Source organism: Vulpes lagopus, chromosome 5 (assembly GCF_018345385.1).
Source record: "Vulpes lagopus strain Blue_001 chromosome 5, ASM1834538v1, whole genome shotgun sequence".
NCBI lineage: Eukaryota > Metazoa > Chordata > Mammalia > Carnivora > Canidae > Vulpes > Vulpes lagopus.
The window spans coordinates 73,757,570-73,780,305 of NC_054828.1; the positions used below are offsets into that span (position 1 = coordinate 73,757,570).

General features: G+C 50.6%; 1 protein-coding gene across 5 annotated transcripts; it reads right to left on the bottom strand.

The window, feature by feature from the left end:
- Window positions 1-162: 162 nt before the first annotated feature.
- ZNF687 (zinc finger protein 687) lies at window positions 163-9,489 on the bottom strand. 5 transcript variants are annotated; one of them, XM_041755149.1, is made up of 9 exons: window positions 9,217-9,489; window positions 3,506-5,628; window positions 3,181-3,359; window positions 2,707-2,883; window positions 2,456-2,618; window positions 1,973-2,305; window positions 1,769-1,881; window positions 1,437-1,578; window positions 163-1,305 (listed from the first exon to the last, which is right to left on the bottom strand). In XM_041755149.1, exons 2-9 carry the CDS (start codon window positions 5,609-5,611, stop codon window positions 808-810), a joined length of 3,711 nt encoding a protein of 1,236 aa, XP_041611083.1. In that variant the 5' UTR covers window positions 5,612-5,628; window positions 9,217-9,489; the 3' UTR covers window positions 163-807. The 5 variants fall into 5 exon arrangements, with proteins under 5 accessions (XP_041611083.1, XP_041611082.1, XP_041611085.1 ...); XM_041755148.1 differs by lacking the exon at window positions 9,217-9,489 and adding an exon at window positions 8,568-8,719; XM_041755151.1 differs by lacking the exon at window positions 9,217-9,489 and adding an exon at window positions 8,553-8,641.
- Window positions 9,490-22,736: the final 13,247 nt, after the last annotated feature.

A 22,736-nucleotide genomic window follows, 5' to 3' on the forward strand; every position in this document is an offset into this window, starting at 1 on the left:
CAAATACACCACAGAGAATGGGATAGAGGACGACTGCTCTTTGCCTGCCTGCTTGGGTCAATGTGTCACCTTGTCCCAGGAATGGCCTCCCCAGCTTTGACCCTCACTCCCCCTCCCTGTCAAGTCCACAATGTCCCGGTCACATAAGAAGACAAGCCCGGATGGGGATTAAACCACGAGCAGTTTTAATGGTCTGGTTTTCTCCCTCCCATTTCCCCACTGTTAGTATTATTATTACTACAAGAATAAAGGATTCCTGAGAGCCTGTCCCCTCCTCTCCCCTGGGCTTCCCCTTGACAGGACTCGTCCCTACCAACCCTCCCCCACCCCAGATTTCTGGGTTAAAAAAAAAAGTGAAAGGCACTGCGGGGGAGGGGGGCTTCAACTGCCAAGGAGGCTGAGGGGTGGTGCAGGGGCAGGGCCAGGCCCTTGAGGGTTGAGGAGAAGCATCCTGAGAGCCCCATCAGGGGCCTTACCTGGGCCCATCTAGCAGGCCTAGGAAGTCCCTCCTCCCACCTCAACCCACAAGGGGTCTGCAGCAGGAAGCTAATTAGTGTTGGGCTCAGAAAGGAGGAGTGGAGGGCCCACTCTACTAGGACCCAAGGGCCAAACCCTAAAGGGGAGGGGGTACTGCAAATCACTATAATCCTCAAAAGCGTGTGTGTGTGTGTGGGGGGGGGGTTGGGGGAGAGGAGCTGAACAAAATGTGAATTAGAATTAAATCCCTAGCCCAGGGACTAGACAGCAGCAGCGGCCCAGGCTCCTGACCCAGAGGGAAGGAGGGGGCTGGTCAGTCCAGGCCCAGGCTTAGTTGTCCCCACTGCCCCCTTGCCGAGCCCTGATGAACGCCATGCCGTGTGTGCGGAAATGGGTCTTGAGGTTGAGTGGGCTGTCACAGCTCTTGCCACAGACCTTACAGGTAAGTGGGCCTCCAGAAGCAAGCAAAGGAGACTCTCCACCCTCCGGGTCAGACCTCAGTGGAAGAGGGGCCTCTTCTTCCCCCTCACCCAGGCCCAGGGCACCCACACTCCCCACACCCCGTTTCTTCTTGTGGCTGATGAAACGGTGCCGGCTCAGAGAGCCAGGGGAGGCGAAGCACAATCCACAGTCGAGGCACTGCTGGGCACCGCCATCCACCCTCAAGCCCACCATGAGGCTCTGCTCCACTGAGCCACTGCTCCGGTAGTGTGGGGGGCCATGGCCTCCAGCTCCAGGCCCACCCCTGGGGGACTTGGCTGGAGGGGTCGTGCTGTCAGGCTCCTCACTACAAGAGTCAGAGGACTGGCGGCGTTTCCGTCCTGGCCCCTGGAGAAGAGAGGGAGGAAACTAAGCCTCCTCATCACCCCAAACTGACCCTAGCACCCCCTCCTAGATTCCTGAGGCCAGGGACTAGAACCCTACGGTTTCTCAACACAGCAGACTGGGCCTCAGCCTACCTGGGCTCTGGCACCAGGGCCCCGAGCCAGGGTACTACCCCGGCCAGGGGACTGGGCCCCAAGTGGCAGGCCATGCCGGACCTGGACGTGTTTCTCCAGGATCAGGCGGCTGCTGAAGGTGCGTTTTCCCTCTGTGCAATACCTAGAGGGGGAAAGTGGGGAGGGTGGGTGCCAGGGGTCCGTGGCCAGAGCAGAGGGAGGCCTCGACCTCTAGTCTACTCAAACGAGACACAGGTCAGAAAGTACTTAGTGGGGCTGGGGGCATGGGGTGGGCAGGTCACTTGCTGGTCAGAAAGAGGAAGGGGATGTGGGCATGAGGGAGCAAGGGTTACCTGCATGGGTAAACTCGCTTGATACCCTCATGATTGACCCTGACGTGGCGCCTCAGGCTGGGGGCGGAACAGAAGGAGCGCTCGCACAGGCGACAGGGAAACTTTTTCACTGACTGGGAGAGCAGAGCGTAGGGAGCCTCAGAGCTCGGCTCCAACACCCCACTCCCCATGGCCACAGACCGATCCCCAGGGAGCCCTGCTCACCTTGCCATGCTCCTTCTTCATGTGAGCCACATACTCGTCCCGTTCAGGAAACCAGGAGTGACAAAGGCCACAGGTCCAGCCTCCAGGGCCCCCACCGCCCCCCTTGATGCCTTTGTTCCCTAGTTCCCGCCGGGCCCGTTTGGTTGGGCGAGGAGGCTCAGGAGAGCTGGGCAGTTCTTCCTCTTCCGAGGATGAAGAGGATTCCTCAGTAGGGGCAGCTGCTCCTCCCCGAGACACAGCCAACTCCTCAGGCTCAGCCTTGGGGCTTGTAAGGGCACCCGCCGCCCCTTTCCCAGCACTGTCCTCCCCCGGGCGCCCAGCCTGATGGGTGTTCTGTGAGAGGGAGACAAGGGGGCAGCCATTGTGGGGGAGGGCCTGGCTCTGCCAGAGGCCTTGCGGCTTCCCCACCAGCACTTCCTGAGGGTTCTATTCCCCAAACCCCCCACAGTCGAGCACCCTGCCTCTGTCCCTTGTCTCCTATACCTTGAGGTGTTCCAGCATGGTCCTTTTTTGGGCAAAAAGCAGAGGACAAGATGGGCACTTAAAGACGCTGACACGTTGGGGCAGCAGGTGTTGGTCGAAGTGTGAGGAGAGGAGGGGTTTGTGAGTGAAGACCGTGTCACACATGGCGCACTTGTAGATCATCCTGTGTGGGCGGAGAGGACAGTGCAGACACCCTGCCCATCAGGACCCCGACCCCATTCCAGCCCACCCTGCTCCCTCCCAGGTCTCACTTGGCCTGCTGCGTGTGGAAGCTGGGGTGCTGGGTGTAGAGGTGGGCATGGGCGCTGGGCGCAGACTTGAAGGCCATGGGGCAGATGGGGCACTTGTGGAAAACCTCGCAGTGCGACGTCTGGATGTGGGACTTGATGGAGTTCACGCCCCCGAACACCACCGCACAGCTGGGGCACCTGGGGGGCAGGGGGCGCTGAGGTGAGGCAGGGTGTCTCCAGCCTGTCCCCCAGGCCCTGCTCCTAGCCGGAGGCCTACAGAGGCCGAACCGGAGCTCTCTCCCCTCTCCACGGGAGCAGGGCAAGAGCAGACCAATCTGAGGCTGAGGGGTTCAGCAGGAGATGGGGCTCTCCCTGACAGGCCAGCTCAAAGCCTGGTGCTGGGACACATGAGGCCATAAAGTGCCAGGGGGTAGGGGGAGGAGGTGGCAGTGGGGAAACAGTCACAAGACTCCAGGGAGGAGAGGCAGGAGGCACCTGTATCCTACACGGCGAGACAAATGTAGACAGGCCTCCCGGAGATGGGTCTGGAAATTGGCCTGTAGGAAGTTGCCCCCACACTCAGGGCAGACGTGGGGAGGCCGGTTCTTATGCATGCGCTGGTGGGCACTGAAGCTGCAGCGATTGGGAAGCATCATGGGGCAGGTTGGGCATACCTGTCAACAGGAGTGGAGACAAGGTAAGTCAGTGAGGAGAGGCCCGACCCCATGACCTCCCCTGACCGAGCCCCCAATATCTTCCCAGATCTGACTCCCAGAGCATCAGGCTCCAGCCCCGGGGAGAGCTGGGACAGGCAACTCACAGTGCTGTTGGCCCCAGGGGCCGGGGGCCCAAGCTGCTGGAAGTGGGCGGCCATGCCTGCCTTGTCCCGGCACTGCTCCTTGCACTCTAGGCAGCGAAAGCATGTGTAAGACGAGGTGGCAGGGGCAGCAGGCGGCTCAGATGACAGTGGCAGCACAGGGGCTTCGGCAGCGACGGCAGTAATAGCGCCAGTGACAGCCGCGTCACCCTTGCCCAGGGCAGGCAAGGCTGGAGGTCCGAAGGCAGGTGGGACAGCCAGCAGGGGCGTGATGTCCGGCTGTCCCACCATCTGGTCCAGGGCGACAGGCCTCATGACCAGGTGTGAGCACTGCATGACGAGCCCTTTGTCCTTGTGCTCTCGGGCATGCAGCAGCAGACTGCATTTGTTGAAAAAGACCAGGCGGCGGGCGCAGTGGTTGCAGGTGACCTCAATGCGCATGCTCCGGCGGTCATAGTGCCGTGCCAGGCTCTTCTCCAGTGAGAAGGCGTCCCCACACTCAAGGCAGCGGTAGCCCGAGGGAGGCAGGGCCAGCCCGGCCTCGGCGGGGGGACTCAGGTTGGGCCGGTAGGCAGGCAGCAGGTTCTTGCTATTGAGGATCTTGTTGAAGGCCTCCACCAGGCTGGACTGGGTCCGCGAGATCACCGTGCCACCCCCTGCACCTGGCCCGGTGGCCGGTTTGGAAGGCTGCACCATCACCACTGAGGCACCGTTCACCTTCTGCCCCCCAGTCCCCAGCCCTGGCCGCCCCTCCACCTTGGGCAGGGCCTGGGGCACCAGACCTAGCACGTTCTTAGCCATAGTCTTAGGGCTGGTGGCAGTGCCCCCTGGCAGAACCACAGCTTTGCGGGCCACACTGGCTGCCATCAGCATAGCAGTGCTTGCATTCTGGATGGTGGCCACAGGCAGCACGGTGCCCTTCAGCCTCGTGCCGTCACCCAGCTGGACGCTCACCACCTTTGGACCCTCGGGGGTCGGGGTTGCAGGGGATAGCTTTAGGAGGCCAGCCTCAGCCAGGAGGGTCCCCTCAGCCAAGGGGGCAGGAGGATCAGGGTCTGAGGGGACCCGGGTTACAGTCCTTGTGATATTTCCGCAAGATGTTTTAATGGTCTTGATCCGCACCTTGAGAGGCCTTGAGGAGCTGGAAGAAGCAGGGGAGTCATTGCTGTCCTCATCTGCAGCCTCGGCTCCACTAGAGGGGCTCTGGGGACTTTTTGGGGAAGGCTTGTCCACCGGCCCCTCCTCCTCTTCTTCCTTCAGGGGCTGACAACAGGGCACTTTGGGGGAGGCAGGAGGGCTCTGATGCCCTGGAGACTGCTTGAAGAAGGGCAACCCAGCAACCTGGGGAAGGGAGGCGCTGGCAGGAATACCCGTGGCCTCAGGGCTCAAGCTAGAGCCTAGCCCGGCCAGGCCCTGAGGATGAAGGGGGCTGCAGCTGTCTTGCTTCAAGGTCCCCCGTACTGGGGGAGAACCAGGTGGCAGCAAGGCTGGGCCATTCTCCCTGGACAGCTCAAAGGGAGAGGGGAAAGGAGGTGGGGTCATGGCCCCTTCCCGAGGTGGGGAAGGTGCTGGGGGAGGGAGGGGATCAGGGTGCTCCCCTGGCTCAGGCCCAAAATGAGCAAAGAGGTCCAAAGTAGCTTTGCCTTCCATAGCTTTTTCTTTCCAGGTACCCCCACTGAGAGGAGCTGGAGAGTGGGGTGTACTTGGAAGGGACGACTCAGGGCCCCCAAAACCATTTTGCATCAGACGAGGCCCCACAGGCCCTTCCTTAGTCACCCCCCCAGCCCGGGGCCCATCTCCTCCTGAAATCCCAGCTGGGGACTCAGGCTGCTCAGGACACACAGTGTTCTTGACGATGACACTGACTGCAGAGATGTCTGGCGGTGGCAGGCCGTGATCAGAGGCCTGGGCTGGCACCTCGGGGCTGTCCCTGGCAGCTGCTGCCGGTGCTTCTCCAGAGTCACCTCCTATACTGGGATCTGGCTTTCCTGAGCCTCCAGGCCCTTCGTTTTCTTCTGGCCCAGAGTGGATGGCTTCGTTGGCATCGATGTCAGGGATGTCAAAGGCAGCAAGGAGATCATCGAAATCAGGAGTCTTCATATCCCCCATGGCAGCAGGTCCCAGACCTGATGAAAACAGAAAAAAGAGTAAGAAATTGAGCCCTCTGAGGGCAGGAACCCTGGCCCTCCTCCCTCAGGATCTCCATATTTATTCTCTTGGGACAATGCGCAATCTCCTTGGGTACACTTTTACCACAGCACAAATCCTAGAACTGGTGGGGGCACCTGGTTTGCCAAACCCTAAAATTGAAAGGTAGGTTATGTGCACATTCCAGGGAAGACGCCGAGATCCAGAGAAAGCAGAAGAAAAGAAACTTCTCAGAGACACAGTAGAGAAACAAGGGTAACAGAGACAGAGGGAGTTCAGTGAACATCTTGATTAAAATCACCTCAGCCCCTCCTGAGCCCAGCACAGAACCAATCAATTAATCAATACCACTATTAAGGAGGAAGATATATACCATGCTCTGGGTGTAAGGGCTCATTCATGGCAGCATGGGATCCATTCATAAATCTTCATGGATCTTCTGGGGGTCTGGAGAGATCTGAAAGCCATGTGTTCAAAGGGACAATGACTTAAGCCAAGATGGAAGAAATGATTCTAGTTGCAGCTTTATCAATGGCCTCATGTCCACTGCCTTAGTTTTGAAAGGTGAGGCAAGTAATCCATACACCACAGGGTTATTCGGAGCATGATACAAATCATAACCCTGCGAGTCAAAACCCGGAGCAGGATTTATTATTACAGCTGGGACAAACAAGCTGGAAAGGAGTAAGCACTGGGAATCTACGACTGAGGTCAGGGACAAGAGTCAGGGGTCAAGTCTGGGGACCTGGGGTCATCACTGGCACCTGGGGATCTAGCTTGGTTAACAAGGAGAAGTGGACTTGGAAATCACCCAAGAGAAGAGACCAAGATGGAAAGAATAAGACACAGGAATAGAAAGAGATAAAGAGAAAAGGGGAAAACCGTGCCAGCAACCTGGTCACAAGGGCCCCAGCCTAGGCCTCTCCTGTCACAAACACCTGCTGCTAGCACACCTACCTTCCCCAGAGTGCCTCTGCCCTGCCATGGCCCTCCCGGGGCCAGCCCCTCCTCTCTCCCTCCCCATCTTGCTCTCTCAGGGCCAAAGCTCCAGGGTAACTTAGCTGCCTGGCTGCCACAAAGGGGAAAAGCCAAGCCCCCTCACCCGTGTTATTCCTGCTCTGAGTTCCTAATTCACACTCCTCACCTTTTTCATTTTCCCTTGGCAACACCAGTTCAAGAAGTCTTACCCAACCCCAACCTGTCCCAGTGCGCGCGCGCGCACACACACACACACACACACACACACACACACCCCCCACAAGACTCATGTGGCACTAAGCCAACACAACCAGCCTAGAGGCTGAGGGGAACCCGGGTCTGTTCCTCACCAGTGTCTCCCCACAAGTGTTTCTATGTCTAGGAAGAAACCAAAGAAGTCTGTCAGTACACAGTCTCTGCCCAGGATACAAGCCATTTCGCAGGGCCAGTTCTCTCACCTCCTGCCAGCCTTTAGACCGAAACTGAAGATAGTCCCTGCAGGTGGCAGCTGGCAATGCTGGGACCACGGTAAGGTGGAGGAAGAGGATACCAACAAGAGGAAGAACGGGAAGTTTCCCCTCATCAGCCCTGACTTAATTCTGGTCTCTGGCTTTAAACAAAGCCCTCCACTCCTTGCCTCTGCCCGATGCAGAGCTGGGGCTCTCTTCTTGCCTCTCTGCGCACCAGGAGACAACTGGAGCTCCCTTCCACCCGGGCCCTCAGAAAGTGGACTGCCGTTGGGCAGATCAGTGGGGACTATGAGAAAACATCTGCCCACTCGGCCTACCCAGCAACTCCCCCTTTGGCGTCCAAGTGACTTTAGAGGTCATTCGATAGCCAGGAGCTGACAGTCCACCAAGCAGCGGGAGCTCAAGGCCAGCGCGGCTTCCCCCACCCCACAGCCCAGGCCTTTCTGCGGCTGCTGTGCGCCGACTCTTGGGCTCCGGCCCTCCCCCACTGCCCTCTGTTCTTCCCCAAAAGCCAAAGGAAGGGGCTGAACAGGAAGACCGCGAACTGGCCTGGGTCGGGAGGGGGTTCCACTGCTCTTTCCCTGGCCCGGGGCCTGCAGAGGAGGGCGAGGGGCCGGCGGCCGGGGGCGATTAGGCTGCCGCCAAGCTGGGCAGCGGGCGGAATTAAGTCCCTGCCATCTGCCGAGGGCCAGCGCGGGGAACGTGTCCGGGGTTGCGGGGAGGGGACGGGGTGTACGGAGAAGTCTCCGGGGAAACTGAGGCGCAGCGCGCTTCCCTCGTCCCTACCGGCGTACGAAGGAAAAGACGGCCCGGCCCGCCCAGGCCCTCAGGGAGCTGCAGCGCTGCACCTCTCGGCCCAGGAGTTCCCCGGAGTCGGGGCGGTGCGTGGACAGACAGGAGTGGGGAGGAGACGGCTCTCTGGCCGGGGTCCGTCCCAACTCCGACCCCCTCCCCTCCGGGCCCGGCCGCACAGCCGCCGCCTCCTGCAGACCCCCGCCGCTCCCTAGAGGCTGAGGAGCGGTCCGGAGGCGCGCGGCGGCACGGGGCACGAGCCCGAGTCCGGCCCGGGCCCGGACGCTGACCCTCGCCGGGTCGGGGTGCAGGCTGCGCTCCGGCCTGGCCCGGCTCCCCCGCCCCCGCCCCCGAACACGGACACCATTTTAGGTCGCGACATCCCGCAGCCACAGTCACCGGGCCGTGCTTCGGACGCCTCTGGGGCGCGGGGCGCCAGGACTTGGGGACCGCGACCCTCCCTCCACGTTTACCCGGCTAGGGGCTGTGCTTTCAACAGGCTGGGAGTTTCACCCCTCCGCCTCACGGGATGGAGGCTGCAGCGGGGCCTTCCTAGAAGCCGCCCCGGGGGGCGGCGCGGGGACAGGGGTAGTTGGCCAAGTGGGGGAGGGGCAGGGGTATTTACCCGCCCCCCCGGGGGCGGGGCCAAGGGCGGGTATTACCCGGGGCACGCTTACTTGTTCCTCTCCGAGTGCGGCCCGGGAGCCGGCGGTCTCTCCCCCGCTCCCGCCGCCGCCGCCGCCCTCCCCGAGGCCGCCGCTACTTCCTGCTTCTCTCCCGTTCAGCCTCCCCCTCCTTCAGCTCCCTCCGCGTTCCAGGTCCGGGCTGCCCGCTTCCGCACTCGCCATTGGCCGCCGCCGCCGTCGTTCAGCACGGCGCCCCTCCCAGCCCCGAGCGGGGTTGGACTGAAGTACTGCCGCTCGGCGCTGGCCCCGCACGGCCCTCCCGGCCTCATTGGGCAAGAAGCCTAGGCCTTCAGAAGACACCTCCTCCCATTGGTGGTGCCGGGCCCACCTGCCCCGTCAGGGCGTCTCAGAAACGACTGGCTGCCGCTCCTGTCGTTCAGAGGGAAGCCAATCAGATGCCCTACTTTCCCCGGAGGCGGTGCCTCTCTCAGGTGCATCTCCACCCCCTCACTCCCCATTGGCCGCAAGCCGTGGAGCCTGCGGTTCACTTATGCAAATGAAAAGAACTCCGCTTCTATTTGGTGGGTACTTTGAGAACCTCGCCGACTGAACGAGGCTGGATTGCGGAGATACGTTTGTTTTCTCAAGTTAAAGCCCAATGTCAGTCATGCTGTGCAGAAGTCACAAAATGGGACGTTACCCAAAACATTACGTCATCTGGTTGACCAGTTCCTTGGCGTTTTCCCACTAAATCGCCACATTATCCGGATGGTCCCGGGCGATGGCGTCACCCGCACCTTCTCCTGTGCCGGAGGGTTTGCCGGGGGCCGGGGGCGAGTGAGCAGTGTGGAAGGAGCCGGCACCTGAGCCCGGGACGGCCCCGCACACCGGAAGTGGAGGAGAGGTGACGTTAGGGTGCTGGCGTGGCCTGGGCCATTGCCTCCGGGATCTTAAAGCGGCATGCCAGCGGGCTGCCTAAGCACGGAGACAGGGTTTGAGCCGCGGCGCCTCCATTTCCCATTTAATAACTCCCCTTTCCCCGCCCCCAGCACGGGGTGGGGGTGGAGCCGGAGCCGGTTTTCCCGCGCTTTGTTGCCACGCCTCCTGGAGGCGGGGATAGGGTGGGGACGCTGCGCGAAAGATACACGTGCGCTGGCCCGCCCGCCTACTAAATCTCCGCGGCTCGCCACCCCGACGGGGTTATTAGGAGCAGCGCTGGTACCCTGCCCAGGGCTCACTGCACCTCCGAACCGCTGGATCCGGGCCTCTCTGGCGCGCCCCGACAGTTTGCAGGAGTAATAACCACTGTACTGAGATGTGAGCCCGAGCCTCCGGGAAATCTCTGCTTCCATCGGGTAAGTCGCTGACCTCCCTGAACCGCTTTTATCGTGGTTAGAATGGGAATTATAATACCCACCGACATGATTGTTTTTGTGAGGATTAAACGCATTTGGAACGTCAGGGACTTTGTAAAGTGGTGGGCAAATGGAATCAGTGGTCCCGTGTGCCTGCAGTGACCCCTGTAGAGGTTTGCCTGCCGTCACCCGAGCTCACAGCGCTCGGCCCCCCTGAACTCCTGCCCAGAGGAGCTTCCTGGACGTGGCCAGCTGGCATTCCGTCCCACCTCCTCTGCGTCTTTCTGTATGGGATTAATAATTACTACTGATGCACACCACTCTGTGTGGGGCCTGTGATGAGAACTGCCTGTACATGTAACTTACATAACATTTACCACACCCGCGCGCGGGAGGTACTATTATTATCTCCATTTTATTGGGGAGGAAACTGCGCCACCGACAGGTTAGGTTATGTATTAACCAAACAAGGTCAAAGGCAGTGGAGTTGAAATTCTAAGGGTCTAGAAAGCTAAACACTTTCACAGATTCCTTTGCCAGGAGGGTTCTGAATAGAAGTTTTTTCTTGAATTAGATGCACTATTCATTCACTTAAATATTTTAATTCAATCAATACTTGAGCACCATCTGTGAGGAAAATACTGTTGTAGACTCTGAGAATACAGCAGTGAACAAAGCAGGCAAAAATCCCTGTTCTCATGAAATATACAGAGAAGACAAACTAAATATGATAAATAAGATAAATAGAAGCATGTTAGAATTGATATTGCTGGAAGAAAAATTAAGCAATGCTATTAAGTAAGCCATGAAAAGGGCAGCCCCGGTGGCGCAGCGGTTTGGCGCCGCCTGCAGCCTGGGGTGTGATCCTGGGGACCTGGGATCGAGTCCCATGTCGGGCTCCCTGCATGGAGCCTGCTTCTCCCTCTCCCTCTGCCTGTGTCTCTCTGCCTCTCAGTCTCTCTCTCTCTGAATAAAATAAATAAATCTTTAAAAAAAAAAAAAAGTAAGCCATGAGAAGAAATGCAAGAAATATAAATGCACATTGCAAAGTGAAAGGAGCCAACGGAAAAGTCTGTATACTGTATGATTCCAACTATATGACATTCTGGAAAAGGCAAAACTGTGGAAGCAGTAAAAAGATTAGTGGTTGCCAAGCGTTCGGATGGTGGGAGGGATAAATTGTGGGAGCACAGTGGATTTTTAGGCAGTGAAGTTATTCTCTGATACCCTAATAGTGGATAGATGACATTATACATTTGTCAGAAGCCCTACTGTAAACTATGGACTTAAGTTACTAATAATGTGTCAATATTGGTTCATTAATTGCAACAAATGTACCACACTAATACAAGATATTAATAATAGGGAAAACTAAGAAGGAAGTATATGGTAACTATAATGTCTGCTCAAATTTTTTTTTTAAGATTTTATTTATTTATTCATCAGAGACACGCATAGAGAGGCAGAGAGAGAAGCAGGCTCCATGCAGGGAGCCCGATGTGGGACTCGATCCTGGAACCCCAGGATTATGTCCTGAGCCGAAGGCAGACCTTCAAACACTGAGCCACCCAGGCATCCCTCAATTTTTATCTAAACCTAAAACTGCTTTAAGAAGTATCCTAATTCCCTGGGTGGCGCAGCGGTTTGGCGCCTGCCTTTGGCCCAGGGCGCGATCCTGGAGACCCGGGATCGAATCCCACGTCGGGCTCCCGGTGCTTGGAGCCTGCTTCTCCCTCCGCCTGTGTCTCTGCCTCTCTCTCTCTCTCTGTGACTATCATAAATAAATAAAAAATTTTAAAAAAAATTAAAAAAAAAAAAAAGAAGTATCCTATTAATCTTTTTTTAATGTGAAAAATAAAGCAGGGAAGGAAGTCAGGCAGTGTGGAAGGATTGCAATTTCAGATAGGACAGAGAGTAAAGGCCTTTCTGAGAGGGTGGCATTTAAGGCTGAAAGTGAGTGAGCGAGCCATGCACCTATCTGCATATCTGTGAGAACGATCCAGGAAGAGAGTAAATAGTAGATCTTGAGGTGGGAGTGTATTCCGGAGGGGTCAGGGGATAGAAGGAATGGATCTGGTCACAGGATGCTTGGGGGCTATCAGAAGGACTTTTTTTTTTTTTTTTTTTTTTTTTTTCAGAAGGACTTTTTAAACCAATCTCCAACTGTAGATATTTTGAAATGAAATTTAACAATTTGCATTTTGAAATTCATATTTTATATTTCTTTTTTTATAATAAATTTATTTTTTATTGCTGTTCAATTTACCAACATACAGAATAACACCCAGTGCTCATCCCGTCAAGGGCCCCCCTCAGTGCCCGTCACCCATTCACCCCCACCCCCCTAGCCTCCTAGAGAGAGTGTCTTAAGCAGACTCTGCTCTGAGTGCAGAGCTCTATGCCAGGCTTGATCTCACAACCCTGAGATCAGGAGCCTGCGACTCTTGATCTTGGAATTATAAATTCAAGCCCCACATTGGGTGTAGAGATTACTTAAAAATAAAATCTTAAAAAAAGATATATTCATGTGGTTCAAAAGTAAGTCAGACTTTTGGGATAGAGAGTATATTATATATACTCATTTATTTTTGCTCCTTCCTGAAATCTACTGAAATGATAAGACATTTTTAAAAAGACCTAAGGTCACAAAGAGAATGGGAAAGACAAAATAGAAAAGTGAAATTTGGGAAAGCAGGTGAGCTTGACTATACAGACAAAGGAAAACTGAATTCTAGGTCTCACTGAATTCTGGGCAAAGCTGGGAGACAAGTTGGTCAGACAGCAGGTGCAGTACTCCGTGACTTTGGGGGAGTCAGCAACAGCAGGTACTTCTGAAGGGAATGATAAAGGCACGGTGGAAAACAGGAAAACTATTTGAAAGTCTATGGAGGGTTGTATCCCAGGTCCGCTGCTGCATTCTCTATGGCTTTGTGACTCCCTCCCCCCACGGTGGTGAGAAAGTGGAGTCTTATGCTCCAAGAAAGGGCAGGAACATCCTTCTCAAAACAAAAGGACCAAAGGCAACATTTACATCCTGCATTCTGAGAACCCCAGCCCTTTCCCCAAACTCAGGACCCCAGTAATCAGACCCATACTTTCCAAACAGGAGACTGAAATATGCTTGCTTCAAAGAATCTGATCTAAAGATACGTCAGGGATTCTCTTAGGAAAAGGCCTGGTCAGATCATGCTAGAAAGAACTTTACAACTAACAGCTCCCCACCGAGGCTCAAAAATATTGTCTCCCGCACACCCCAAGAAAGTAAAACTTGGAGGAGGTAAAATCCCGCCCTGCCATTCATGAGGCTGGGATAAGAGACAGAAAGCCAGCAAGGTTAACCAAAAAACAAACCACTCTTTCTCCTGAGGTATATAGCAATAAAGTTCATAAGGACTCCCTTCTGTGACTACACTTTCTCACTGACTGGGAAACTTTGTTTTCTAAACTCATGGGCTATAAGAAACATTGCTATTTGAAAGCATATCAGTAAGAATGAGTCAAAAATCCTTTGGCCTGAAGGATCCACGTCACCTTGAGACAGAGAAGCAGTCTAGATTTATCACCCAGGTACAGAGCATCAGATAAGGGGTTTCTGGACATAATACTCCACATCTCTGTTTACTTCACAATCCAGCCCTGAGAGTAACTTCTTTACAGGGATCCCTATTTACCTTGAGCCTCTTAGAACATGGCTTCACTTAAATTTCACTTAAGCCCCACCTTTGCCCCAAGTCCTATAGAATACTTATCACTCCCTTTGTTTGGGGAGATACCTGCCAATTCCCTTGGTCTATGGCCTCCCTCACTGCCCCACAGGCCCAAAAGCCCATGCTGGCTGTTGACTGGTTGGGCTAGGACAACTCTTTCAAAGAAAACCTGAGGCGTTGGCCAACCAAAGCAAGGGAGTAAACCAAGAATGCAGTCCAGTGGAATATGGGAAACAGGATCTGACCCAGGCAAGAAGCCAGGAGAAGTGCAGGAGAGTGAAGGGATGACACAGGGGAGAGGGCAAAGAGGTAAGAGAGGATGAGCCCAGGAGCCCTCCAGGATAGGTGGGAAGGGGGGTATTGGCCCCGGGCACTTGCAGAGGAAATGCAGACAGTCAGAGGGGAGTTTAGGGTCAGCTCTTAAGGAGGAAAAGAGGGGATCCCTGGGTGGCACAGCGGTTTGGTGCCTGCCTTTGGCCCAGGGCGCGATCCTGGAGACCCCGGATCGAGTCCCACATCGGGCTCCCGGTGCATGGAGCCTGCTTCTCCCTCTGCCTATGTTTCTGGCCTCTCTCTCTCTCTCTGTATGACTATCATAAATAAATAATAAAAAAAAAAAATTTAAAAAAAAAAGAAGGAAAAGAAAAGAAAAAAGAAAAGAAAAGAAGGAAAGAAAAAAGAAAGAGAAGAAAGAAAGAAAAGAAAAGAAAGAAAGAAGTAAAAGTAAAAAGCACTCCAAGGGAGGTAAAAAGGTAAAGTATCATAGTGACATCTGTGGATAACATTTACATAGTCAAAATAATGTAAATTCTGAGTATATAATATGGAGGAAGTGGGGGAGGGACATGAGGCTGTGGGAGAGCTAAGTCCCCATCTTCTATTTTAGAAATCCATGCATAATATTACAAAGTAAAAAAAATCAAGTATTCACAATATAAGATGTTATTTAGGGATATGGAGATAGCTAATAAACTACCAGGCATGAAACTTGAAAGTGGTTGCTTTTAGGTAGGGGGAAAATCTTGAGCTTAACTGCATATTGGTTAGAAAGGGTTGATTAAAGTTATTCTAAGGTCTTAATTTTGATTGTTAAATGTTCATGTTAAAATTTTTCATTTAGGGGTGCCTGGCTAGCTTAGTTGGCAGAGCATGCGACTCTTGATTTCAGGGTTGTGAGTTCAAGCCCCACACTGGCTGTAGAGGTTACTTAAAATCTTTAACGACAACAACAAAATAACAAGAAAATTTTTAAACTTTTTTTTCATTTAAATATTCATAGACTAGAAGCAGACTATATAATTTCCAAACAGGTAGGGAGGAAAAAAGGAATGGAAGGGGACTCTAATAGCCCAAAAGTAGACAAGAAAGGAGAAATATAAAAGACTTTGAAAATTCTAGACAGATTAAAACCACCAAAAAACATTTGCTAGAAATGAATCCAGTGATATCCCAGTCACAATAAATGTAAATAAAGTGAATTCTCCAGTTAAAAGGCAATTTTTATTTATTAGACTAAATAAAAATTAATATCCAGCTATATATATTGATTACAAGAGATATACCTAAAACGTAAGAAATATAAGGTTTAGAAATAGTAGAAAATATGTATGTGCCAGGCAAATACGACCAAAAGACATTGAACAACATGAAATAACATTTATGACAAAACTTACGGGTAAAAAGAGCTATTACATTAATATAAGCTTCAATTCACGATGAAGACTTGATAATTATAAACCTATATGTTCTTAATAATACACTTTGAATTTTATCAAGAAAAAATTGACAGAACACCCAGGAGAAATGGATAAATCCACCACAGTCATGGCAAATCTTAACATATTAAAAAAAAAAAACAGAAAAAAATAATACATATATATATCTGTATGTTTTTCATTAAGAATATAAAAGATTTGGCTCAGGTCATGATCCTGGGGTCCTAGGATCGAGTCCCACATCAGGCTCCCCTCTAGGAGTCTGCTTGTCCCTTTTCCTATGTGTCTGCCTCTCTCTCTTTCTGTCTCTCATGAATAAATAAATAAAATATTTTAAAAAAGAATATAAAAGATTTGAGCAACACAATTAAAGTTTTGACTTAATGAACTTACATAAAACCCTGTAGCAATTACTAGAGAATACATATTCTTTTCTTGAACACATACATTCTAAACCAATTTATTGACATACAATAAACTGCACATATTTGAAATGTATGATTTGATAAGTTTCAACTTAGTGTACATCCATAAAACCATCACCACCATCAAGATAATGAACCTAGGGCATGCCCTGGTGGCTCAGCGGTTTAGCGCTGCCTTCAGCCCAGGGCCGGATCCTGGAGACCCGGGATTGAGTCCCACGTCGGGCTCTCTGCATGGAATGGAGCCTGCTTCTCCCTCTACCTGTGTCTTTGCCTCTCTCTCTCTTTCTCTCTCTCTCTCTCTCTGTGTGTGTGTGTCTCTCATGAATAAATAAATAAAATCTTAAAAAAAAAAAAAGATAATGAACCTATTCATCAATCCCAATAGCTTATCCCATGCCCCTGTTATCTTGGGTGGCAACATAACTGGTTTAAAGACTGCATTTTCCTCCTCTTACAGCCACTTATGACCATGTGACTACATTCTATGTATACAAACATAAAAAAGATGTAAGTGGTGTTTATTGGATGGATCTTCCAGAAATGCTCCTTAAAGTAGGGGCAGATAGCTGGCATATACTGTCTTTAATCCTTTCAATCCTTTTTCCCCTCTCCCCACTTTATATTCCCTGTTCATAACACAGACTTGATGATTGAAGGCTCTTGTGACCTGGAGGCATGTTGAGGATGGGGAAACACATGCTAAGGATGGGAAAGAGGGAATTGCCAAGAACCTGAGAAGCTGAGGAAACCCTGACACTATATCTACCCTGGACTATCTACATCCAGACTTCTTTACCTTGAGAGAAAAATTAACTTCCATCTTGTTTAAGTTTCTTCTACTTCCCGTCTCAGTTACAAACATAAATGCAGTTCCAAATTGATGGAAGTGGAGTAGCTGCAAGTATCTAAAATGTGGCATGGGGCAGCCTGGGTGGCTCAGCGGTTTAGTCAGCCCAGGGCATGACCCTGGGGACCCGGGATCAAGTCCCACGTCGGGCTCCCTGCGAGGAGCCTGCTTCTCCTTCTGCCTGTGTCTCTGCCTTTCTCTCTCTCTTGTATACACTCTCATGAATAAATAAAGTCTTTAAAAAATTAAAATAAAATAAAATAAGATGTGGCATGTGCTTAGGGGAATTATGTTGGCCAATTGTTTAGGGAAGATCCACTGCACTGCAGGCAGGAAAGCTAGCAGCCCCTGGTACTTGCAAACCACTTGATCAAATTGTTGATCATTGTACCTTAGAAAGCCACAAAGAAAGGGTTTCATGTTCTAGTGTGTTGGTGCTGCTTTTAGCAAAATTCTGCATGAGACATGCAGTTGCGCTTGAACCAATCTGTAAGCATAAAAAAAAAAAGCCAACAGAAATAACACTGCTAAGGAAAGCACTCTACGCACACACACAACAATCAGGAATATAAAGTTGATGGAGAGTCTCATTATATGGAGGCTGCTGGATTGAAAAAGCCAATTGCTTCTCTATCCCATACTGAAGCAGTTCAGAATGGCAGCTGCTCAACAAGCACCCACTAGGAGAGAACACTGTGACCACAAAACTTTTTCAGGCACCTTTGGCTAAGAGTTCTGGGCCTTACTATGGTGCAAGACTCCCAGCAAAGATGAGACTAACAGCGTCATCTTCCCCTCACTTCCCTTCAAGCCTCGAACAATTGACAGGGTTGGGGGATGCACAGAGGGATGACATAGAGGCCAATATGCAAAATATTAATTTCTACCCTCAGTATGATATCTTTGGCCACAGTAACTTATGTTTGGGAATTGACTAGAAGGAATGCCTCTGTGCCTCAGTCAATTAGTGTCTGCCTTCGGCTCAGGTCATAATTCTGGGGTCCTGGGATTGAACCCTACTTCAGACTCCTTGCTCAGTGGGGAGCCTTCTCCCTCTGCCCTTCCCCCCAACTCATGCAAGTGCTCTCTCTCACTCTTTCAAATAAATAAACAAATTCTTTTGAAAAATGACTGGAAGCCTACTAATTATTTCATGAAACTGTTAACAAACACAAAAACAAATCCATATCTGGCCTGCAACAGCCTATGGCTACAAACTAAAACATCTCGGATCCACAACACAGAAGTGGCTCCCTCTACAAGCAGCTGCCAAAGCTGTGTAGCCCTTCAGAAGAGTATCCTCCCCAGAGGCCTCTTCAGATGAGCCATGAGGGATGATGGACAAAGAACAACCTCCCTGAGGGCAGAGCAAGAGGCCATGGAGAACAGTGGAGATTTTCCCCAGGGACAGAATGAAGGTAAGCCAGACAGACCAACTGAGGAACTTACTCTGCTGTTAGGGCAGGTGGTCCTGGCCCCTCCACATTTGATATACCCTGTGGTTCTGTGTGTATATTGCTGTGTAACACAGCACTCCAAAACTTAAAAATAACAATCATTTATTATACCTGCAGCTCTGTGGCCCCAAAGTGTTTGGCTGGGCACCCTGGTTCAGGGTGTCTCTCATGGTAGTCCTCACTCCGCTGGAGCTGGAACAGCTAGGGGCTGACTGAGCACCTCACTCTCTTTGTGTATTCTCAGGGCTTCTGTGTAGGCAACTTTGGGCTTCCTCACAAGATGGTGGCCTCAAGGCAGTTGGAATGCTAACGTAGGGGTCCTTGGATCAGTGTTCCAGCCAACCAGGCAAAAGCTGCAGTGCCTTTCAGGGCATCACTCTGCTCTCCTCTGTTGCTCAGCCAGACACTGGTACATCCAGATTCAAAGGATGAGGACACAGGCAAGCCCCTCAGTGGTCTATAAACCAGTGACTAGTGACTCCTGAGTGTTTCCTATGTTCTCCTGAAAAAAGAGAGAGCTTTGCTTGTGGTTGACATTTCCTATTCCACCGGTGTAAGATGCATTGGCAGTTAATAAGTTGTCTTGTCTTTGGTTTATAGGTTACTAGGGGCACCTGGCTCACTTTAATAGAGTATGTGACTCTAGATCTTGGAACCATGAATTCAAGCCCCACATTGGGTGCAGAGATTACTTAAATAAGTATAGGTTGGGATGCCTGGGTGGCTCAACAGTTGAGCGTCTGCCTTCAGCTCAGGATGTGATCCCGGAGTTCCAGGATCGAGTCTTGCATCAGGCTCCTGCATGGAGCCTGCTTCTCCTTCCTCTGCCTATGTCTCTGCCTCTCTCTGTGTCTCTCACGAATAAATAAAATCTTTTTTTAAGATTTATTTATTTATTCATTCATGAGAGACAGACAGAGGCAGAGACACAGGCTCCATCCAGGGAGCCCAATGTGGGACTCGATCCCGAGACTCCAGGATCACGCCTGGGGCCAAAAGCAGATGCTCAACCCCTGAGCCACCCAGGCATCCCGAATAAATAAAATCTTAAAAAAATAATAAGTATAGCTGCAGGACCATGAATAGTCACATGAAAGATACTGAGTAGCTGAAGGGATGTTCTGCTGCAGAGTCTAGTAGTTACTTATCTAAACTCCATTCTCTGCACTAATGGGTATTTACCCAAAGAATACAAAAAACACTAATTAAAAGGGATACATGCACCCCTATGTTTATGGCAGCAATATTTACAATAGCCAAGATACAGAAGCAGCCCAAGGGCCCCATCAGTTGATGAATGGATAAAAAAAGATGTGAGATAGATATAGATACAATGGAATATTATTCAGCTATAAAAAAGAATGAAATCTTGCCAATTGTAATGACATAGATGGAGTTAGAGACTGATGCTAAGTGAAATGGGTCAGTCAGAGAAAGACAAATAGGATACGAATATGATTTCACTCATATGTGGAATTTAAGAAATAAATGAGCAAAAGGGCGGGGGGGGGGCAGTGAGAGAGACAAACTAAGAAACAGACTCTTAACTATAAAGAAAAAACTGATGGTTACCAGAGGGGAGGTGGATGGGGGGATGTGTGAAATAGGTGAAGGGAATTAAGGACTGCACTTGTCATGATGAGCATTGGGTGATTAAAATAAAAACTTAAGAGGCACCTGGGTGGCTCAGTCAGTTGGGCGTCTGACTCTTGATCTTGGCACAGGTCTTGATCTCAGAGTCTTTATCTCAGGGTTGTGAGTTCGAGCCTGATGTTGGCCTCTGCACTGGCCATGGAACCTCCTTTAAAAAAATAAATAAAAACTTAAAAAAAAAAAAAAAACCTCCATTCTCCTCTTCTTTAATAAAATAACTTTTAAATGGCCATGTGACAAAACTCTGGTCAGTGAGATATAAGCCAGGGACACCTGGGTGGCTCAGCAGTTGAGCGTCTGCCTTTGGCCCAGGGCGTGATCTGGAGTCCAGGGATCAGAGTCCCACATTGGGCTCCCTGCATGGAGCCTGCTTCTCTCTTTGCCTGTGTCTCTGCCTCTCTCTGTCTCTCATGAATAAATAAATAAATATTTTTAAAAAATGAAATATAAGCCAAAGTTGTTGGATGAGAAATATAAGAAAGTGGGGTTTTTTTGTTTTGTTTTGTTTTGTTTTGAAGAAAGCTTTTTAAAAGAAGCAAAACGGGGGCACCTGGATGGGTTGGTTGGTGGAACGTGGGATTCTTGATCTTAGCATAAGCTTGAGCCCTACATTGAGAACAGAAATTACTTGAGTAAATAAATAAATGGGGCAAAGAGTTTATATTAATCTTTTTGCACCCTTTCCCCATCCTCCTGATTTCTGGCTGGAATGCAGATACAGTAGCTTGGAGCTTCATCAGTCACCTTGGACCATGAGTTAACCTTAAGAATCAAAAACCATAGTCTGAGGATGGTGACCCAGAGAGAAGGAGCCTGGACCCTGTTGATGATCGGGGTTCTGTGAACTACCTACCTATGGACTTCTTATACAAGAGAAAAGTAAAACTTGAATCTAATGTAGATCACTGTTACTTCTGGTCTCCATTTTTTGCAGCCAAATGCAGTTTCCACCTTAGCATATCTTTGTCAATTGATTATCCATACAGGCAGGGACTCCTTTGGTTTTGCTCATCATTTTTATCCCCTAAAATTCACATAGAATCTGGCACAGAAGAGGCACTCAGTAAAAACTTGTAGAATTAGGGATGCCTGGGTGGCTCAGTGGTTGAGTGTCTGCCTTCAGCCCAGGGTGTGATCCTGGAGTCCCAGGATCGAGTTCCACATCGGGCCCCCTACATGGAGTCTGCTTCTCTCTCCGTCTCTGTCTCTGTCTCTCTCTCTCTATGTGTGTGTCTTTCATGAATAAATAAATAAAATCTTTAAAAAGAAAACTTGCAGAATTAATGCCTGGCACTTTAAGTTATAACTGGTCTATTGAATTGTCTGGATTCCAAGAATCTCCACCCCACCCCATGCCATCAACCACTGCTGTCATCCTGGCTCTGTCAGCAACCTTCCCTATCCTTGGAACACATTTCTTAAGTAGACTTCATGGCTTTTTGGTCATTTTCATAAACTTCAAGTCTTGAACAGCCCATTTTTAAAACTTCGATCTTATATTCATTATCTCCCCCTTCCCTCACTCAGGCCAGACCCACAGTGCAAGACCTGCAATGGCTTGGCTCTTTTCCACCTTCCTTCACCTCCTGACTCTGCCTCTCCAAGGTTGGAACAGTGGAAGAAAGCAGGGGTGCCTGTTTGGCTTAGTGAGTAAAGCCTGAGACCCTTGAACTCAGAGCTGTGATTTTAAGGCCCATGTTGGGTGTAGATATCACTGAGATATATATAGAGAGCACAAGCAAAGGGGGAGGGGCAGGGGGAGAGGGAGAAGTGGGCTCCCTACTGGGCAGGAAGCCCTACCCTGTGGACTAGGATGGTGTGGAGCTCCATCACAGGACCCTGAGATCATGACCTGAGCTGAGGGCAGATGCTTAACCAACTGAGCCATCCAGGTACCCTTAAAATCTTTTCTTTTTTTTTTTTTTTTTTTTTAAGATTTTGTTTATTCAGGGGATCCCTGGATGGCTCAGCGGTTTGGTGCCTGCCTTCCGCCCAGGGCATGGCCCTGGAGTCTCGGGATCCAGTGCCACGTCAGGCTCACTGCGTGGAGCCTGCTTCTCCCTCTGCCTGTGTCTCTGCCTTTCTCTCTCTCTCTGAATGAATGAATAAATAAATAAAAATCTAAAAAAAAATTTTTTTATTTATTCATGAGAGACACAAGTAGAGACACAGGCAGAGGGAGAAGCAGGCTCCATGCAGGGAGCCCAATGTTGGACTTGATACCAGGACTCCAGGATCATGCCCTGAGTGGAAGGCAGACACCCAACCGCTGAGACACCAGGCGTTCCTAAAATATTTTCTTTTTATTTTATTTTCTTTTATTTTCTTTTATTTATTTATTTATTTATTTTATTTTTTTATTTATTTATTTTAAAGATTGTATTTATTTATTCATGAGAGACAGAGAAAGAGAGAGACAGAGAGGCAGAGACACAGAGGGATAAGCAGGCTCCATGCAGGGAGCCTGACGTGGGACTCAATCCCGGGTCTCCAGGATCAGGCCCTGGGCTGAAGCGGGCGCTAAACCGCTGAGCCACCCAGGCTGCCCAAATCTTTTCTTTTTAAAGAGAAAGAAGTTGGGGTCCCTTGGTGGCTCAGTCCAATAAGTGTCCAACTCTTGATCTCAGCTCAGGTCTTAATCTCAGGGTCATGAGTTTAAGTCCCGTGTTGGGCTCAATGCTGGGTATGGAGCCTACTTGAAATTTATTTATTTATTTATTTATTTATTTATTTATTATTTTTTTAATACACTACAAGAGAACAGTGAGCAGTACAGCAAAGGAGAGGCTGTCCACAGTAAATAAATAAATATATGAAATCCTTTAAAAAAAAATAGTGGAAGAAAAGGGGTGACAGTTTATATGACCAGACTGTTAGAATGTTTGAATAACAGATGCCTAAGTGCTAGCTTTCAATTGGTGGGGAGGTGATGTTTGAGGAGACGCATGGAGCATTCCACACTGCACAACCCCACCATGTTTGCAGCACACACTCCAGCTGACCTCTTGCATAGTACCCTGAATTTCTCGCCCACAGTGCTATCAGGGTCTTCTTGCCC

Bases quoted from the DNA above. Each gene is read 5' to 3' on its own strand.
- ZNF687 (XM_041755147.1), bottom strand. From the start codon at position 6,072: ATGAATGGATCCCATGCTGCCATGAATGAGCCCTTACACCCAGAGCAT. The intron at 5,629-6,023 runs GTATATATCTTC...TGTTTTCATCAG, and splicing joins GCCCTTACACCCAGAGCATG to GTCTGGGACCTGCTGCCATG. The intron at 2,619-2,706 runs GTGAGACCTGGG...CCGCCCACACAG, and splicing joins TTCCACACGCAGCAGGCCAA to GATGATCTACAAGTGCGCCA.